A 14,260-nucleotide genomic window follows, 5' to 3' on the forward strand; every position below is an offset into this window, starting at 1 on the left:
ACGTTGACAAGTGGATCCAAGATGGCGTAGAAAGTAATGACAGGTAAGTCAGGACTTCCCCATTCGCCCCCCGCGGGGGCCGGGGGCGGCCGGGCCCGGCTGGTGAGAGCTCCGGGGAGGCCTCGGGGAACCTTCGGTGCCCCGCAGCCGGCCCGGCGGTCGAACGAGGGCTGCCGGCCCGGCCGGAGGCTGAGCGGTGCCGGCTGGAGAGGGCCCTGTGTCTGCGGAGGGGCCTGCAGCGGCAGCCGCTCGGGGGCTGTTTACGGGCAGGCTCGGCCGGAGCCCCGGGGGCTGCCGCGCTCTCCCGGGGGCCCGCAGCCGCCGGCGGGCGGACCGGGGCGGCCCTGAGCCCGGCACAGCGGGAGCAGGCGGAGGGGCCAGCCTGGAGAGCTGAGATGCCTTGCACAGCCCCGGCTTCCCCTGGCTCCGGGGGTGCTCCGTCAGGGAGGGAGGTGGGGGGGGGGACGGGGACGACGACACACGGGAGAGGGGTGGGAGTCAGCTTTGTTTTTGTACCGGGCGGGGGGGGGGAGGGAACGGCTAGGGGCAGCCAGGAAATAACAATCATAAAACAGAAGTAAAAAAAAAAAAAAAAAAAAAAAAAAGGTTTAGGTAGGGTTTGTCGAAGGACGGTAAAATAAATTGGAATAATTTACCAGCTGTTGTAAAATTAACCCTCGGAGCAATTGAAGGATGGCAGATAAGCTTCTATTTTTTGTCTTCTGCAGGAGGCTTTGTCAGGGCCGAGTGGCTAGAAGTTGGGAGGTCTAACGCAGATCCTGAGATCGCCTTTTATACGATGCAACTGTTGTGAAACTGAAAATAGGAGAGTTTATACTGCTGGTTGCGATACAGTCCTCCCAACAGAGACCACATAGATACGTTTATATATACATGTATATATGTTTAGGGAAAATCCCCATGTAGGGGAAGGATATACATTACCCCTCCTGGAGTGGGTCATGTCCTTTTATTAAAATTTCCAAATGAGTGAAGTTGTTTGGCTTCAATGCAGTGTTAGTCAAACTGTTGGTTGATTGTAGTAACATGATTAAACATATCATTGATGGAAATTAAGAAATAACTGCAGAGAAACAGTTGCAAAGTTGCTTTCCAGTCAATGACAAATTGAGTAAGAGGTCACAAGGTAATAGGATTTTTGCATTATCAGAGGTACAGCGAGCTTGAGGTGAAGTTTTAAAATAACATAATATATTTTGCTTTTCATTGAAGAACTAAAAGAATGCAGCTGTAAGACACAAAAGGGTCCTAAAAATGAATATCCCCATTGACAGATTGAGTGCATCATGGCTAGTCTTGTTGGCATGGTTTGAATTGTTGGGGTCTTCTAATGTTGTTGTTCTTAATAAATAGTATAATTTAAACAAGGCAAAGGATAAAATATTCCCCCCCTTCATTTATATGAAGAAAAGACATATTCCTTTGTAAAATTAAGAACACCTCCTCCGCCCCCCCCTTCCCCCCCCCCCCCCCCCTCCAATTAAATGATACTTGGCAAGTTTGCATTATTTTCCAAGACTGATTGGTAGAACAAGGAGGTTTTAAAATAGTGTGTTCTAAATTCAATTCTTTCAGTACTTTTGAGTCATAGCAGATTGTGAATGAAAACTCTGCGTTTTGTTTTTTGGGTTTTTTTGGGTTTTTTGTTTTTTTTCCAATAGCAAAGCTTGTTTGATTGGAATAGCCTGGGGACGCTGGGCAGCTTGCTGGTCCTTTGCAGCAAGGAGCTGATTTTGAACATGCAGTTGGAACTTAGATGAGGGGAAAGTGTACAAGTGACCACCACCTTCCCTCCCCCTCCTCGGGATGCAAACCGAGGGATTCGCTCTTAGGTCAATCAGACTTTGGTAGGCTTAGCTTTTACAGCACAGAAACTGTGAGTGGTGAAAGCTGAGTTAAGCTTTTTTTGTTGAACTTTAATTAGCAGAACAGTTTTTCTTTATTGGCAAGTGAAGGAACATTTTATGTGTTATTACTGATAAAATTGAGTTCTCTTTGTAATTTGTTATGAAAGCAGAAATTACTTTTCTTTTTCCTAGCTGAAATCACATTTCTATTATCACTCCTCACCTCTGTGAATTTTTTTGACTTTTGAAACGTACAGTGTGTATTTCCCCTCCTTTAATTCACATGGACACCGTGCCTTTTTAAGTGAGCCAGATGAATTTTTCTATGAAAGAGGCTTATTAAAGTGATGGCTCTAGGACTTGAAAGGTTGTAATAGCTGGTTTTGTTGGGTTTTTTTGGTTGGGTTTTTGGTTTTTTTGAGGGGGGAGGGGTTGGGGGGGTAGGTGGCTTGTTTTAGTCTCTCCCCAGCAGACTAAAAATTAAAGGGAGATGTGGAAACAGCATCTTAATCTGTAATTTGTCCCAGTTTTGCTTCTTGATCTGTCATGGAAGATCCTTTCCCTTTGTGAAATCTCATTGGTTTCAGAGAAGTTGCCCTGGGCTTTGGGATCTATATTAGTAGGAGAAGGGTTGTAGCTTGGAGAGGGCTTCTGCTTGAAGGTTAGATTCATGGAGAAATTCCTATCTCAAAAAATCTAAGTAACAGTGTCTGGAAGGTTTGAAAAGGTAATATTTTCAAGTGGATAGGGTACGGGCCTAGTGCTCGAGAGATGTGGACAGCCTGATGCAAATCGCTTCACCTGTTTATGCTTCCTTTTGAAGGAATTTCAAATACGAATAGTGAATCTTACCAACTTGTAAGGAGTCTTGATGCCTTTGGATGAAAGGGACTATGTAAGAGCTAGGCAATATTACTACTAATGTTTTCCAACTCTGTTAATTTAGTAGTCTGATGAAATATTTTCTCCGTCGTTGGCAATTATTTTTGTTACTAAAATCCCCTTTGCAATTATAGTTGGATATTCTTTCTGACTTAGCGTGGGTTTTTTTCTTTTTATTCGTTGTTTACTACCATCTTACATTTGCTCCTGCACTTTATTCTAGGTGTTTTGATTTTAGTAATGGCAGAAGCAATTGCTGGAGCAATTCAGATTATTAGTTTAAAGCCCTTGAATCTTTCACCTCACTGGCATTCCCTTCTGAGGTTGGTGGTACCTAAAAGGTCTGGTAGCAGGAGTGAAATCTAAATTAGAAAAGTCTTTTGTAATCATTTAAATCCTGTCCCCTGTGTACAGCCTGAATAACTAGGGAAAGCCGTGGGAGCTGGCTTGGAGAACAAGAAGGAAGGATGGTGTCATTCTGATCTAGCTTAGGGATAGAGTAGTTGGACAGCTGGCATTCCCCCTGCCTTGGGGATCAGTAGGCCAAGAATCCTAGTAAACGTGAATCCTGTCCTTACATTTTTCCTAGCGTTGTTAAAGGCTTGTTCCTGGAAGCAGATCCTCAGTGTTCCTCTTTGTGCAAGGTTGCTAGTGGGTCATTGTGGGGGAGAAAATAGCAAATTTTGTATTCCCGATCTTCCCCTGCTTGCGTATTATAACTGTTTAATCGTTTCTCACCTCTTTTGTTGAGGTCCTACGGCAAGATCCCATTATAACTACATGGTATATGTATTTTTACCCTTTAAATGGAAGTATTATGGGTTAGATTATCAGAACAAACAAGACCTTCCTATTTTTGTTCTTGTTTGTCTTGCTATTTCTTCTGTGGCCTTTGGCAGTAGTCAGCGCTTGTGTTTATATGTATCAATGACATACATTTAAAGACATCATACTTGATATGTTTGATTTCTTACTGCCTTTGGTAGACTTCTGCAATTGTCATGCTTTTTTCAGCAAGGAAGAAAAGAGAGAGAATATGGAAAAAGAGACTGCTTTTTTAGAAGTTTGCACACGGCATTGGTATGGAATTAAAAAAAAAAGAAGGAATGCTTGGTCTTCTGGAGATTTTGACTGGGAAAGTAAACACTTGTTTTCTCCTAGTATTTATTGTGGAGGAGGAGGAAGGAAATAACTAAACTTTATAGATAGTGAAATAAGGAGTCTGCAGGGTCAGACCACTCCACAGAAACAGGCCAGCTTCTGGTGATTTTATTAGGATGGCGTTGATATGTAACTCGAGTTCCTTATTCAAAACCAGTCTTGCTTACTGAGCTTTCGTCTTCTCTTCACACAAATGTTTGCAACATGAGGCTTCAACCAGAAGCAATTGCTGGTGTCTGAGACACACAGAAAAGTGAATATTACTATAGGAAAAGAAGTGCTTAGGAATTTAAGCAGGAGGATTGTAATTACCCATAGGTGAGTATTTGTTTTTCTGTTGCATTTCTATTGCACTGCTAGTTGGAGTTAAAGGATACTTAATGTGGCTACAACATAATATCCAAATATTTCTCTACAATTTTTAATGCAAATTAATTGTCATAAATTTAATAGAAATGTGCTGGTTATTTATCCAGTCTTTTCTCAGAGTCCTCCAAAATACCAAATTGCAAACTTTGGACAGGAAAGCCAGATAAGAAATCAAGGATTTCAATCTTTTTCCTTCTTAAATGTAGTTTTACTATACTGGGAGGTTCCATTTCATGACTGAAAAGTTTGAGTGGTTACTATGGCCCCATCCTACTTCTGAATGAGTACAAACTATCAAATTTTCTAAGTGGCGTTGAGTCTGTCAGATGTTAAAAGACTGGTATTTTAGCAAGAAGGTAATTTAGAATTAACAACACTGAACCATAGAGCTTTTCCAAGAAGCAGTAGGTATACAGTGCTGCTGCGTTGGTAGCAAGAGTTTTTCTAAGTGATTTTATGTGAAGAGATGTTTTGGAGATGTTACTGTAAACTGTTGTGCGATTTGTTTCTGTTAGTCTCAGGAAGTACCACTTGCATGAAGAATGATGTGACTGAGGTAGATGTTTTTAATCTTTGGCTTATATGCGGTTTAAGGAAATAAATTTCATGATCTCTCCTGTTTTGTAAGCAGAAGGAAGGCTAATGATTCTCAGAGCTGTAATGACTAAACACTGGAAGAAAAAGAATAGTAGAATTATGTTAGGTACAAAATTTTGAATGTTGGAGTGGCAGGAATTGGAGGATAGAAAAATGTGAGCAGTGTGTGGATTTGTCTGAGCTGATTTTATGGTAGTTAGGGTAAGTGTTACTTAGAAATGATCTTTCAGTCTGTGAATTTCACCAGGTTTGGGTTTTTTTTTTTTCATAGTTGTATATAGCAAAAATACTGGATTCATCAAACCACTAAAAATTGCACTGCTTATGTCTGTTTAGAAGATCTTTCAGAGCCCTTCAGACCCCATGGCAAAAGCAAAATACGTAACACAACAAGAGCTGTTTTTGAGAATCTTGGTTGTTAGTAATGCGGCAAGAGTGTTTAATTTGCTGGAAAATATTTAGTGGATCAGCAGACCAAGAAAGTAGCAAATCTTTGTGGATATAGTAAATGGAGAATGCCACAAATGAAAAGCATAGTGGTTTTGGCTGCATATAAAATAATGCTTCTTCCTTATATAGCTTCTGACTTAATGTAAGATAATCTGTATTTTTGTAAATGAAAACTTCATTTTATCCTGGGATAATTTGGGGGAGACAGGGACAGGCAGCGTGCTTTTGTTCTCAAGTAATGTTCTTTTGCTGCTCTCAACTAAATTCCCCATCAGCTATCTGGGATTCCCAAATACTGTTGACCAGCCATGATAGATGCCTTGCATCTGCTTCCCTGCCATCTCAGGAGCCAGAATTTGTTGGGTTTTTCTCATTGTCTACAAAGGGAGGTCATTAAGGGGAATGCTTTTTTTTAGCATACTTCTGAATATGTGCTAACACAGTGTTGTAGCCGAGTGCTGTGTGTATTTTATTGAAGTGATGTTTTTGATTATAGTTGTTTGTGCTGATGGTTTTGAGGTAACTACTCTGGCCATATCTTAAGACACTCACATGTTTGGAATGGTGCAGGACATTTGTTTTGTCGTTTGAACTGACTGATACTACTTGGCTGTAGTTTTGTTTATATTTGTTTGGCTGGGCTAGACACCGCTTTTCTTCTTCCGAAGTTTTGTCAGAATTATGCCATTAACCACAGTAGGATCGTTACTCATTCCTGCTGATGTCTGTTCTTTGAGTGGGGTTTAAAATACGTGACTGAATCTCTAATGTTCATCTCAAAAGGAATGAGTAGGGTGAATGCCATTGGGAACTTGTGGTGTGTTGGATACAAGTTATGTTGTTGCCCATAGGGTTTGCTGTGTGAGGAGAACTTGGGAATCCATATTCTATTCCCAGGAGGGGTCTAAAAATTGAACCTATTGGTAGTGTCATGTTTGTGCATTTGAGGAGAGGAAACAGAGACGTTACAAAAGCATTATCCGGATACAGAAGGGTTAATATCATTAAAATACAGAGTTAGAAGACAACTACCCAAATCAGGCTTGGCTATATTATGCCAAACCATTTGAAGCACAGTCACGTAAAAACGAATTTCAAAGGTTATTTCCAAGAAAGATAGCAATTTTTAGTGGTGGAGGTTAGTTATTGCTTTGAACTTTCAAAACAGCACACAAAAATATCATATGCAGTTACATAATAGGTATGGTTTTGGGAAAGATGTGTTTGGAGTATCTGTGGGTGGCATGATTGTGTTATTAAATCTGTTATGGTAGGACCCTTTTGTGCTAAGCACTGTATAAATGCTTAAGAAAAAACTCAGTCACAGTATTATTCGCTACTATAATAAATTTAAGTTCATTATAATGCTGCAATGAAGACTGAGGTATATTGAAAGAAGATTTTTCCTGTTTTGTGACACAACTTTCTGGCTTATTTCTGTGTTCGATTTGTGAACTGTTCACTATAACTCTGCAATATAACTGATATTCAGCATGAAGACTTTTACATTTTTTTGCCTCTTGAATGGATTTAGAGAGTGATTCATATTTTGCATGTCAAACAAAATGAACGTAGGGCTTTTTTGTGATATATACCTGTAGCATCTGCATTTGCACTGGTGATCAAAGCTGTGTTCTTCAGATAGGTCTCCTAGTCATAGGGGTGTGCTGCTTTGCAATACTGGGACATGTCAAGAGTGGAGAAAGGTCTTCTATGAAAATGAAAGTTTGACATTTGAGGAGAGACTGTTTCAGCATCTCTATGATATCCCTGTTAAGAGAAAACTTGGATTGAACCCACTGAGCTTTGGAGTTTGCACAGGGTTTTCCAAAAGGGGATATGCTGTGAGGAAATAATTTCTTCATTTTAAAAATACTTTTATTGCTGAAATCCAAATACAGCTGTATTAGAGGAAGCTGTGAATTGAACACAAGACTGAAGGTTAGGAACTGCTAGTTTTGATTCTGTCTGATAAAATTGGTGAACTTTGGCAAATGAACTGTGGTCAAGTGCTCTCTGAAGACAGTGCTGTGTTAGTGGCAAATTCAATGAGCATGTGGAAAACTTTGTGATATGTGTTGCATTTAAACTTATGAAATACATTTGTAAACATTCTGATATGTGTTTTGTGTTGAAATTATGCTTGGGAGTCTTCCTTAACTCCGCTTTGCATTTCTTGGGAGCACAGTTTTGTACTTGCTTGGCATTTTGAAAATTAGGTGACAGATGTTTAGTCACACATACACAGATGTACCTATGTCATACAGCAGACATCTCTCAAAAAGGACTTTTGGCATTTCTTATGACTCAGCGGAGAAGAATATTGGTAATTGCATAACTGTGCAAGTCCTTAAGATTAATGGTGTTCACTTTTTTTGGTCAAAATTATTACTAAACACTATAGTGAGAAATGTGCACTCAGAAACATGGCCATGTTCTGTTATTCAAGTGTTTAAAAGGGAGGTTCTGCTACAAGTAGTTTATAAAGTTGTGGATTATGAGGTTTAAAACAGCTTTTGGAATATGAATGCTGTATTCTTTGCAAAGTGTGTTTGAGTTTGAGACTTGTAGGTTGGTGCTGCTCCACGGAGAGCTGGCTGGTCGTGCAGTGCTGATTTTTCCCTTTGTTTTTCTCTGGCAAATTTCATTAAGAGAAGCAAAGATTAAATTACTTTTCTAATACATTTTTTTTAAAGTAAGTAATTGGTGATGTTGTTATGGGGATAAAATGGTAACCATGGGACAATATTTCAATTAAAATGCCCTCATCTTGGATAAGAGTGAGAAACTCTGCTCTCAAAAAGCAGTAAGAATATATAGGTATATGGAATACAAACTGCTGCTGTTAACCAGTTATTATGAAAGATTGTTTACGTGAAGATTTTCTATGAAGGAGCCAAAAGAACTTTAGGTGGGGCAGAAACACCACCTATTATTATGTTACCTGATGCTTACTATGACATACTCCTCATTTCAGTTCGTTATTACTTGCCAAATTTTAATTATTTGGGTTGAAATTTCCCATGGTAGGTGTCTATCGCAGTCTGACTTTTTGGGTTCTGTGGAAGGAGTGGAGGGTTCTGCCAACATGATTCAGTCTTTACTAAAAATTGAGCAAAAAAAATATTCTTATGTCCAGAACAAAATAGAAAAGAATTCTAGTGACCTATAGTTCTGCTTTGTAAAAAGTTCAGATGTGGTATAGTACGACATTTCTGCCAAGGATATACTTGTTATCAACCCTGTGAAAATCTGCTCAGCATTGGTCAAATCAACATTTAGTACAAATCTAAAAGATCATCCCTGCAGTGAATATACTTCAGCCTGAGCTAAATAGGATTTCTGTCCAATTTGAAGGCTAGGGCTTCTACATTCCTTCCTGGTATGATCTGGACAAAAATGAGAGCACAGAGAATTCCCCTTCTGTACTCCCGATAGCCAGTTCCTCTTTCCTACCAGCTCTGCTTTCATGCAGCAGAGGAAGCAGTGACTGGATTTAAACAGAAGGTGCAAAATGCAGTTTTTCGCAGGATATGTAGAATAAATGTGCCTGAACGAGGAGATTGAGATTGAAAAATATTAGTGTTGGAAAGAAAGAAGTAGAAGGGAGGCTATAATGTGCGGGTACAGATAATTTATTTTATAATGCTAATACAGTTGTTTGTTGGAATACAGTTTCACTATTTGCATAAATTAGAAAGTGGTTCAGAAATGGAGTAGCGAATAGAAAAAAAAAAGGCAAATCATACTTAAGCCCTGTCTTTCCTACACTTCATTTCTCTATTTCTAATGAACGCTCCCATGTTGTGATGTAGAGGAATGCTGAATACTCATAAGTCACTCTGCAGACACTGGGTGTTCTGCTTTGATCATATAAATGGCTATATAGTACAGGGCAGAGCATAATGGGGAAAAATCACTTTTAGTTGTCTTAATCAGAATGTAAGAAGTTTATAGAAACTTTTGGCTTTAATGTGTTTTAATGTCTTAATTCTTTGTAAAATGGGAATTATGTCAGAAGGGTGAAGATATTTTCTTAATACTTGTGAAGTGCTTGGTCACAGTATTTGTAAGCATTATTGAAAGTTAATGAAAACATTAAAATGCAGTCCTGAGAATGCGATTTGAGTAGCATGCAGTAAATAAGGCCTTAGGCTCTATGCTGAAGTATTTAACTAGATGTCCATTAAACAGGCAGCCTCTCTTTGTGCCTGCTCATTCTGCCAGGTAGCCCTTGGAAAATGTAGTATGTGACTAATACAGTTAAGGCTATATCATAATGCAGACGCACAGGAGAGCCAACATAAGCTTGTACAGATACTTTTGTCATTACACAACCTTTGAGTATCAAAGTGGTAGTATTTGTACTGTAATTTTAATGAATGCAGTATGTATATATATTTGCTTTGTGTAACTAGGAATCTTGTGTCTGTCAGTTACGGATGGCTTTCAGACAAAGGGAGTACATGCCAAGTAGATGTTGTGCTTTCACTTGCCATGTATTTTGCTTAGTTTCATCAAGATAGGTAATGTTTTCAGACAGCTGTGTGGAAAAAGGATCATTTTAAAGTCAAGAAATGAAGATACTAGGGATACTTATGTGGTGGATGGGGTCATTACAAGTGCTGAGGCCATGAGTTATTTTCAGATTTTGAGCCAAGGATAGCCAGTTTGTGCATGTGTAAATGTTGCTGCTGCTGGCTGTATAGGTTGTTCTTTCTGCTGCTATTTCCAAAATGAAAATAAGGGATTAGTAAAGGTAATAAAGTGTTAATAATCGCTTAATAAAGTGTCTGTACTAAAATCATAACTGACATGCAATGAAATCTAACTTGTTACTATCTGTGATGTATGTAAAGTGATTTAAAGAACAGAGGGTCCAGATGCGGAAGGCATTTGCTCTTAATTTCAATTGCTGCTATATTTTTCTTACTACTGTTCTGTGAATGGTAAACCACCCACAGGCACTTGTTCCTTTTTCAGTAAATGTGGATGTGTTTATTCTATACATCAAGTTTACAGGATCAGACTCAAGGCTCCATTTATGTGGCCAGAGATCACTTGTCCTCCCAATTTATGGTGCTGTCTTTGGTTTGTCAACATGGAAGGATAATCTAAGTATCTAATGGTAGGGGGCATCGTGAACCTTTTAATTCCTGGTTTTTGCCCTTCCTGACTGAAATCAAGCAATGAAATCATGTTCCATAGAGGCCATGTAGCAGAAGTTCTTGCTGCTATTATGCTATATAATAAAACCTTGAAATAAGCTTTCCTTATTCTGTATGCTCCATTTCAGATTTAACATCATTTTTGGAATTTAAAGTAGGGTCATTTTGCCTGGAGTTGTACAACATTAACCAGAGTAATTCAGTTATTTCAGAAAACTGATTAGATTGTCCTCTCTCAAGGGTGGAGACTTTTGTATTTGTTCTGTAAGGTGTGCAGTACATTTCTGAGCACCGTGTATAACTAATATTACTGACTTCAGCCATAATTGCAGTAAATGAATGCATAAGATCTCTGCTGTTATATTTTCCTTAAAATAAAAAAGCGCAAAGCACCTTTTATATTATTCTTTTCTGCACCTTGCACAGGAAAGATGCACCATAGTTTTTCTCTCTGTTCTGTTAAGTCTTTCACATTGGTATAGTGCACTATCATTATCTATTCTCACTTTATTAAATGATTTCTGAGTGTGGGATTGTTTATGATATATGTCATGACACTAGGAAAGTGCATTTTTTTCTGTGTCTAAGTGGCTTCTGTGTTTAGTGCAGCTGTGTTTTATTCCTTCCTGGAGGCTTGAATAAAATGCTTTTTTTGTCTTAAGGCAAAGATAAGTTTATTCTGTCACTATAGGTAAGGAAAATAAATAGGTGTTTAATCTTAATTTAGTAATCTAAAAGTACTTGAGTGGTATTTTGGAGTACTACAACAACAATTACATAACATCTATAGATGCAAGCATGCCTCAGGATAGGATCACTACAGATGCCAGAGCAACTGTATAATATGATGTAACAGTGGAAAAATGTATTTTAATTCCCTATTTTAGTATGCGGACTGACAAATGTGGTTTGTTTGCAGAGTCTTGATAGTTGAATTTCAGTGACCCATCATTTTTAACTATAATGTTGGCATGTTCATAGTAGCTAAAATTTGTATTGTGTAGTTTACTCAATGTATTATAATTAAGACAGATTATTAATAATGAGCCCAGATCTTTCCATACCCATGTAAATTAAAGTATCTTGTCAGTCTTTTCCTGATAATTTTGAGTGAGAGGGAACTAGAGGACTCTTCAGTCACAGGGATTGTGTCTGTAGCAACTTTCTAACTTCCCAAATATTACTCTTCTGTATTATGGAAACAACAAATTTTTGAGGCCTTCATATATGTATTGCTTACATCTCAGTTTTCAGTAACAAATTTCAAAAAGCTGTGCGATGTGTACTGATAATGTCTATAGTCTTGAGAAGTTTGGAAACTGCTTTAGTGAAACCTGGAAACTACCGGATGGATCCCTGAGCAGTTCAGTTAATGAATGCAGTTTATGGCTTCTATCATTATGGGCAAGAAAGATAAATAAGGTTTTTCTTCTACTGGTGAGTGATATTTTGGTACAGCGCTCTCTCTTCTTGGGTAAATGGCAGCACATGGCAGTAATTGATGGGTAACTGATGTCTTGGTATCAATAAGAGGCTGAATTATAACATCCTTTCCCTGGGTGGACCTGAAAAGTCTGATTCTGTTATCTGTCTTGTTACATATTTTTCATAAAACTTGCAGCATCTTCAAGACCCTTTAGACTTCTGTGAAATTCAGTTCCAATTGACTTGAAGTTCAAAAGTTACTGGGGAAGGACAGCAGAGCAACCAGCCTCAAAAATAGATCTAGTAGGTCTCTTCTTGCCTCTTAAAAGAAATTGCTGGGAAGTTATGCTAAAACAGCTGTCTTTTCTTGATGTATTACCTGAATTTATTACGTTTAAAACTTCTGTCCAGTTTGGTGGCCAGCTTTTCCAATTTGTGAGAAGCCCTGAAAAATCACAAAGGGTTAGGAAAGACAGTGTGGTCACCGCACACTTTTCCTTAGAGAGGGGCAGGATGAGTTGAATTCCTGCCCTGCTTTCTCTGAGCCTGTGCCAGCTTGACCGCAATAGGCAATGCAATGGCAAACCCTTCTTCTCTCCTTTCCTGCAATACAGTAGGCTGTTAACAGGAGGACACAGCTGAATAGCTTTGGCAAGGAATATTTGGGTGCCTATTTCTCACAGCAGAACTGTTTGAAGGGTTATGGATTGTAATGGGAGGCAGCTGGAGAGGCTCTTCCCCTGCATGTTCCCCATGGCAATGGGTCTCATTCATTTGCTTCAGTTTGTGAATCCCAGGATGTGGCTCTTGAAGTATATTCAATTGACAGTAAATTCCTACCAGTCTCACTGTAGGACTGCAAGTTGAACATCATTGCTTTAGCATAAATCTTTACAAGAGATGTTAATGTCTGGTTAAAATATGCAAATATTTACTGACTTGTCTACTGTTTGTCAGCTTGGCATGCGAGACCTTGGATCTGATCCTTCTGTCTTGGCAGACATTGGGAATTTTGCCAATAACATTAATAGGAACAGCATTGTGCCCTCTAATCTGTTTGTTTATGAAGTACAGCGAGAGTTATCTGGCTAGATGCTTTACAGTGAATTGAAAAAGCATCTGTTTGAAATTTTTTAGAAACTGTCACATGCTTTAACTTATTATTATCTTAATGTATGGACTCTTTGATTCCATAAAATACATCGGTAAGCTGTGAAGCATGAAAGTGCACAGTCATGAGTTAAACCACTGTGAAACACTAAATTTTTAGTTCACGATGTTCTCTCCTCCTACGCTGATTTTTAGTTTGAAGTTGGACTCATCAGACTGTGGCTTCAAAAGCCTCCTGTGCACCAAGCAGGCATAGTGTTTACTTGAAAATAAATGACTGTGTACATCACATTGTTTATTGCTCTTCCTCCTCAAGCTGTCCCTTCTGCCTTTCCCAGCCCCCTCTGCACTTCTGGAGGGGAAATGTACAGTACTATTTGGAGGTTAGATTTTAGTTACTCTTTTCATGTTTGTTTACAAAATCCCTTTGGGAAGAAGGCGAAATACTCGTTAGGAATATTGAGCCTGAAAATCATTAGTTGTAGAGGAAAAAAAAAATAAATCCCTCACAGTTCGTTGAAAAAACCACCAAGGTTTAAGTTACACTAGTTGGAACTAACCAGATCTTTAAAATGATATTTTGTGGAAACTAAGCTGAGCACAACAACATTTCTTTGGCCTTCAAAGAAATGTAAGATCAGTAAGTTTTCTTTTGCTTAAAGGCAGGAGTTTTTTGGTGTTACAAAGTATAATGCCAGGGTTAGATTTCTGGATTAGCCAGTGAAGAAGAGTTGTGTAAACTTCTGTATGCGCTCTAGTCAACATGATGCTTACTGTCATACCAAGTGGAATTCACAGGCGCTGGGTTTAAATATTTTACTTGAGTGCATAAATTGGGAGCCTTTCTGTAGGCAGCGGTGCTGTTGTGAGATGATTCAAAGCTAAGAAGTGCTTTGAATTGACCACTGATAATAAAGGCTCTGTTGATAAGGCATTGTGCCTGTATTTCTAAGGTAGGTCCACCTATTTTAAATGTTTAACTTTAGATAGTGAGAATGTGCCTGTTTACTGTTTTTTCAAAATTTTGAAGTTGAATTAAACTTTGCTGTTCAAATAAATTGTTACTCAGATTTGAATTTAGAACTCTTCTGGCATGTGGTTTTCCAGGCCAGTTTGAGAAAATGAATAATCCTGACATTTGTTCTGTTTCATGCTTAGTATTTTAATCTCAGTTTTACAGCTGGAATAAGTGAAGTACATAAGTAATTTGCTCAGTTATGCAGAGAGTTG

At 38.7% G+C, this 14,260-nt stretch overlaps 1 protein-coding gene across 3 annotated transcripts in view; it reads left to right on the forward strand.

Annotated features, from left to right (window-relative positions):
- Positions 1-14,260, forward strand: part of HELZ (helicase with zinc finger) — a 91,716-nt gene continuing 77,456 nt past the window's right edge. For all 3 annotated transcript variants that reach the window (XM_049811601.1, XM_049811605.1, XM_049811606.1), the window contains exon 1: positions 1-43. Coding sequence is in view for 1 of the 3 variants with exons in the window: in XM_049811606.1 (XP_049667563.1) it covers positions 37-43 (7 nt within the window). In the remaining 2 variants the exon portion in view is untranslated. The remainder of the gene's footprint in view (positions 44-14,260) is intronic.

The sequence above is a fragment of the Accipiter gentilis genome, chromosome 10 (genome assembly GCF_929443795.1).
Source record: "Accipiter gentilis chromosome 10, bAccGen1.1, whole genome shotgun sequence".
NCBI classification, from domain to species: Eukaryota; Metazoa; Chordata; class Aves; order Accipitriformes; family Accipitridae; genus Astur; species Astur gentilis.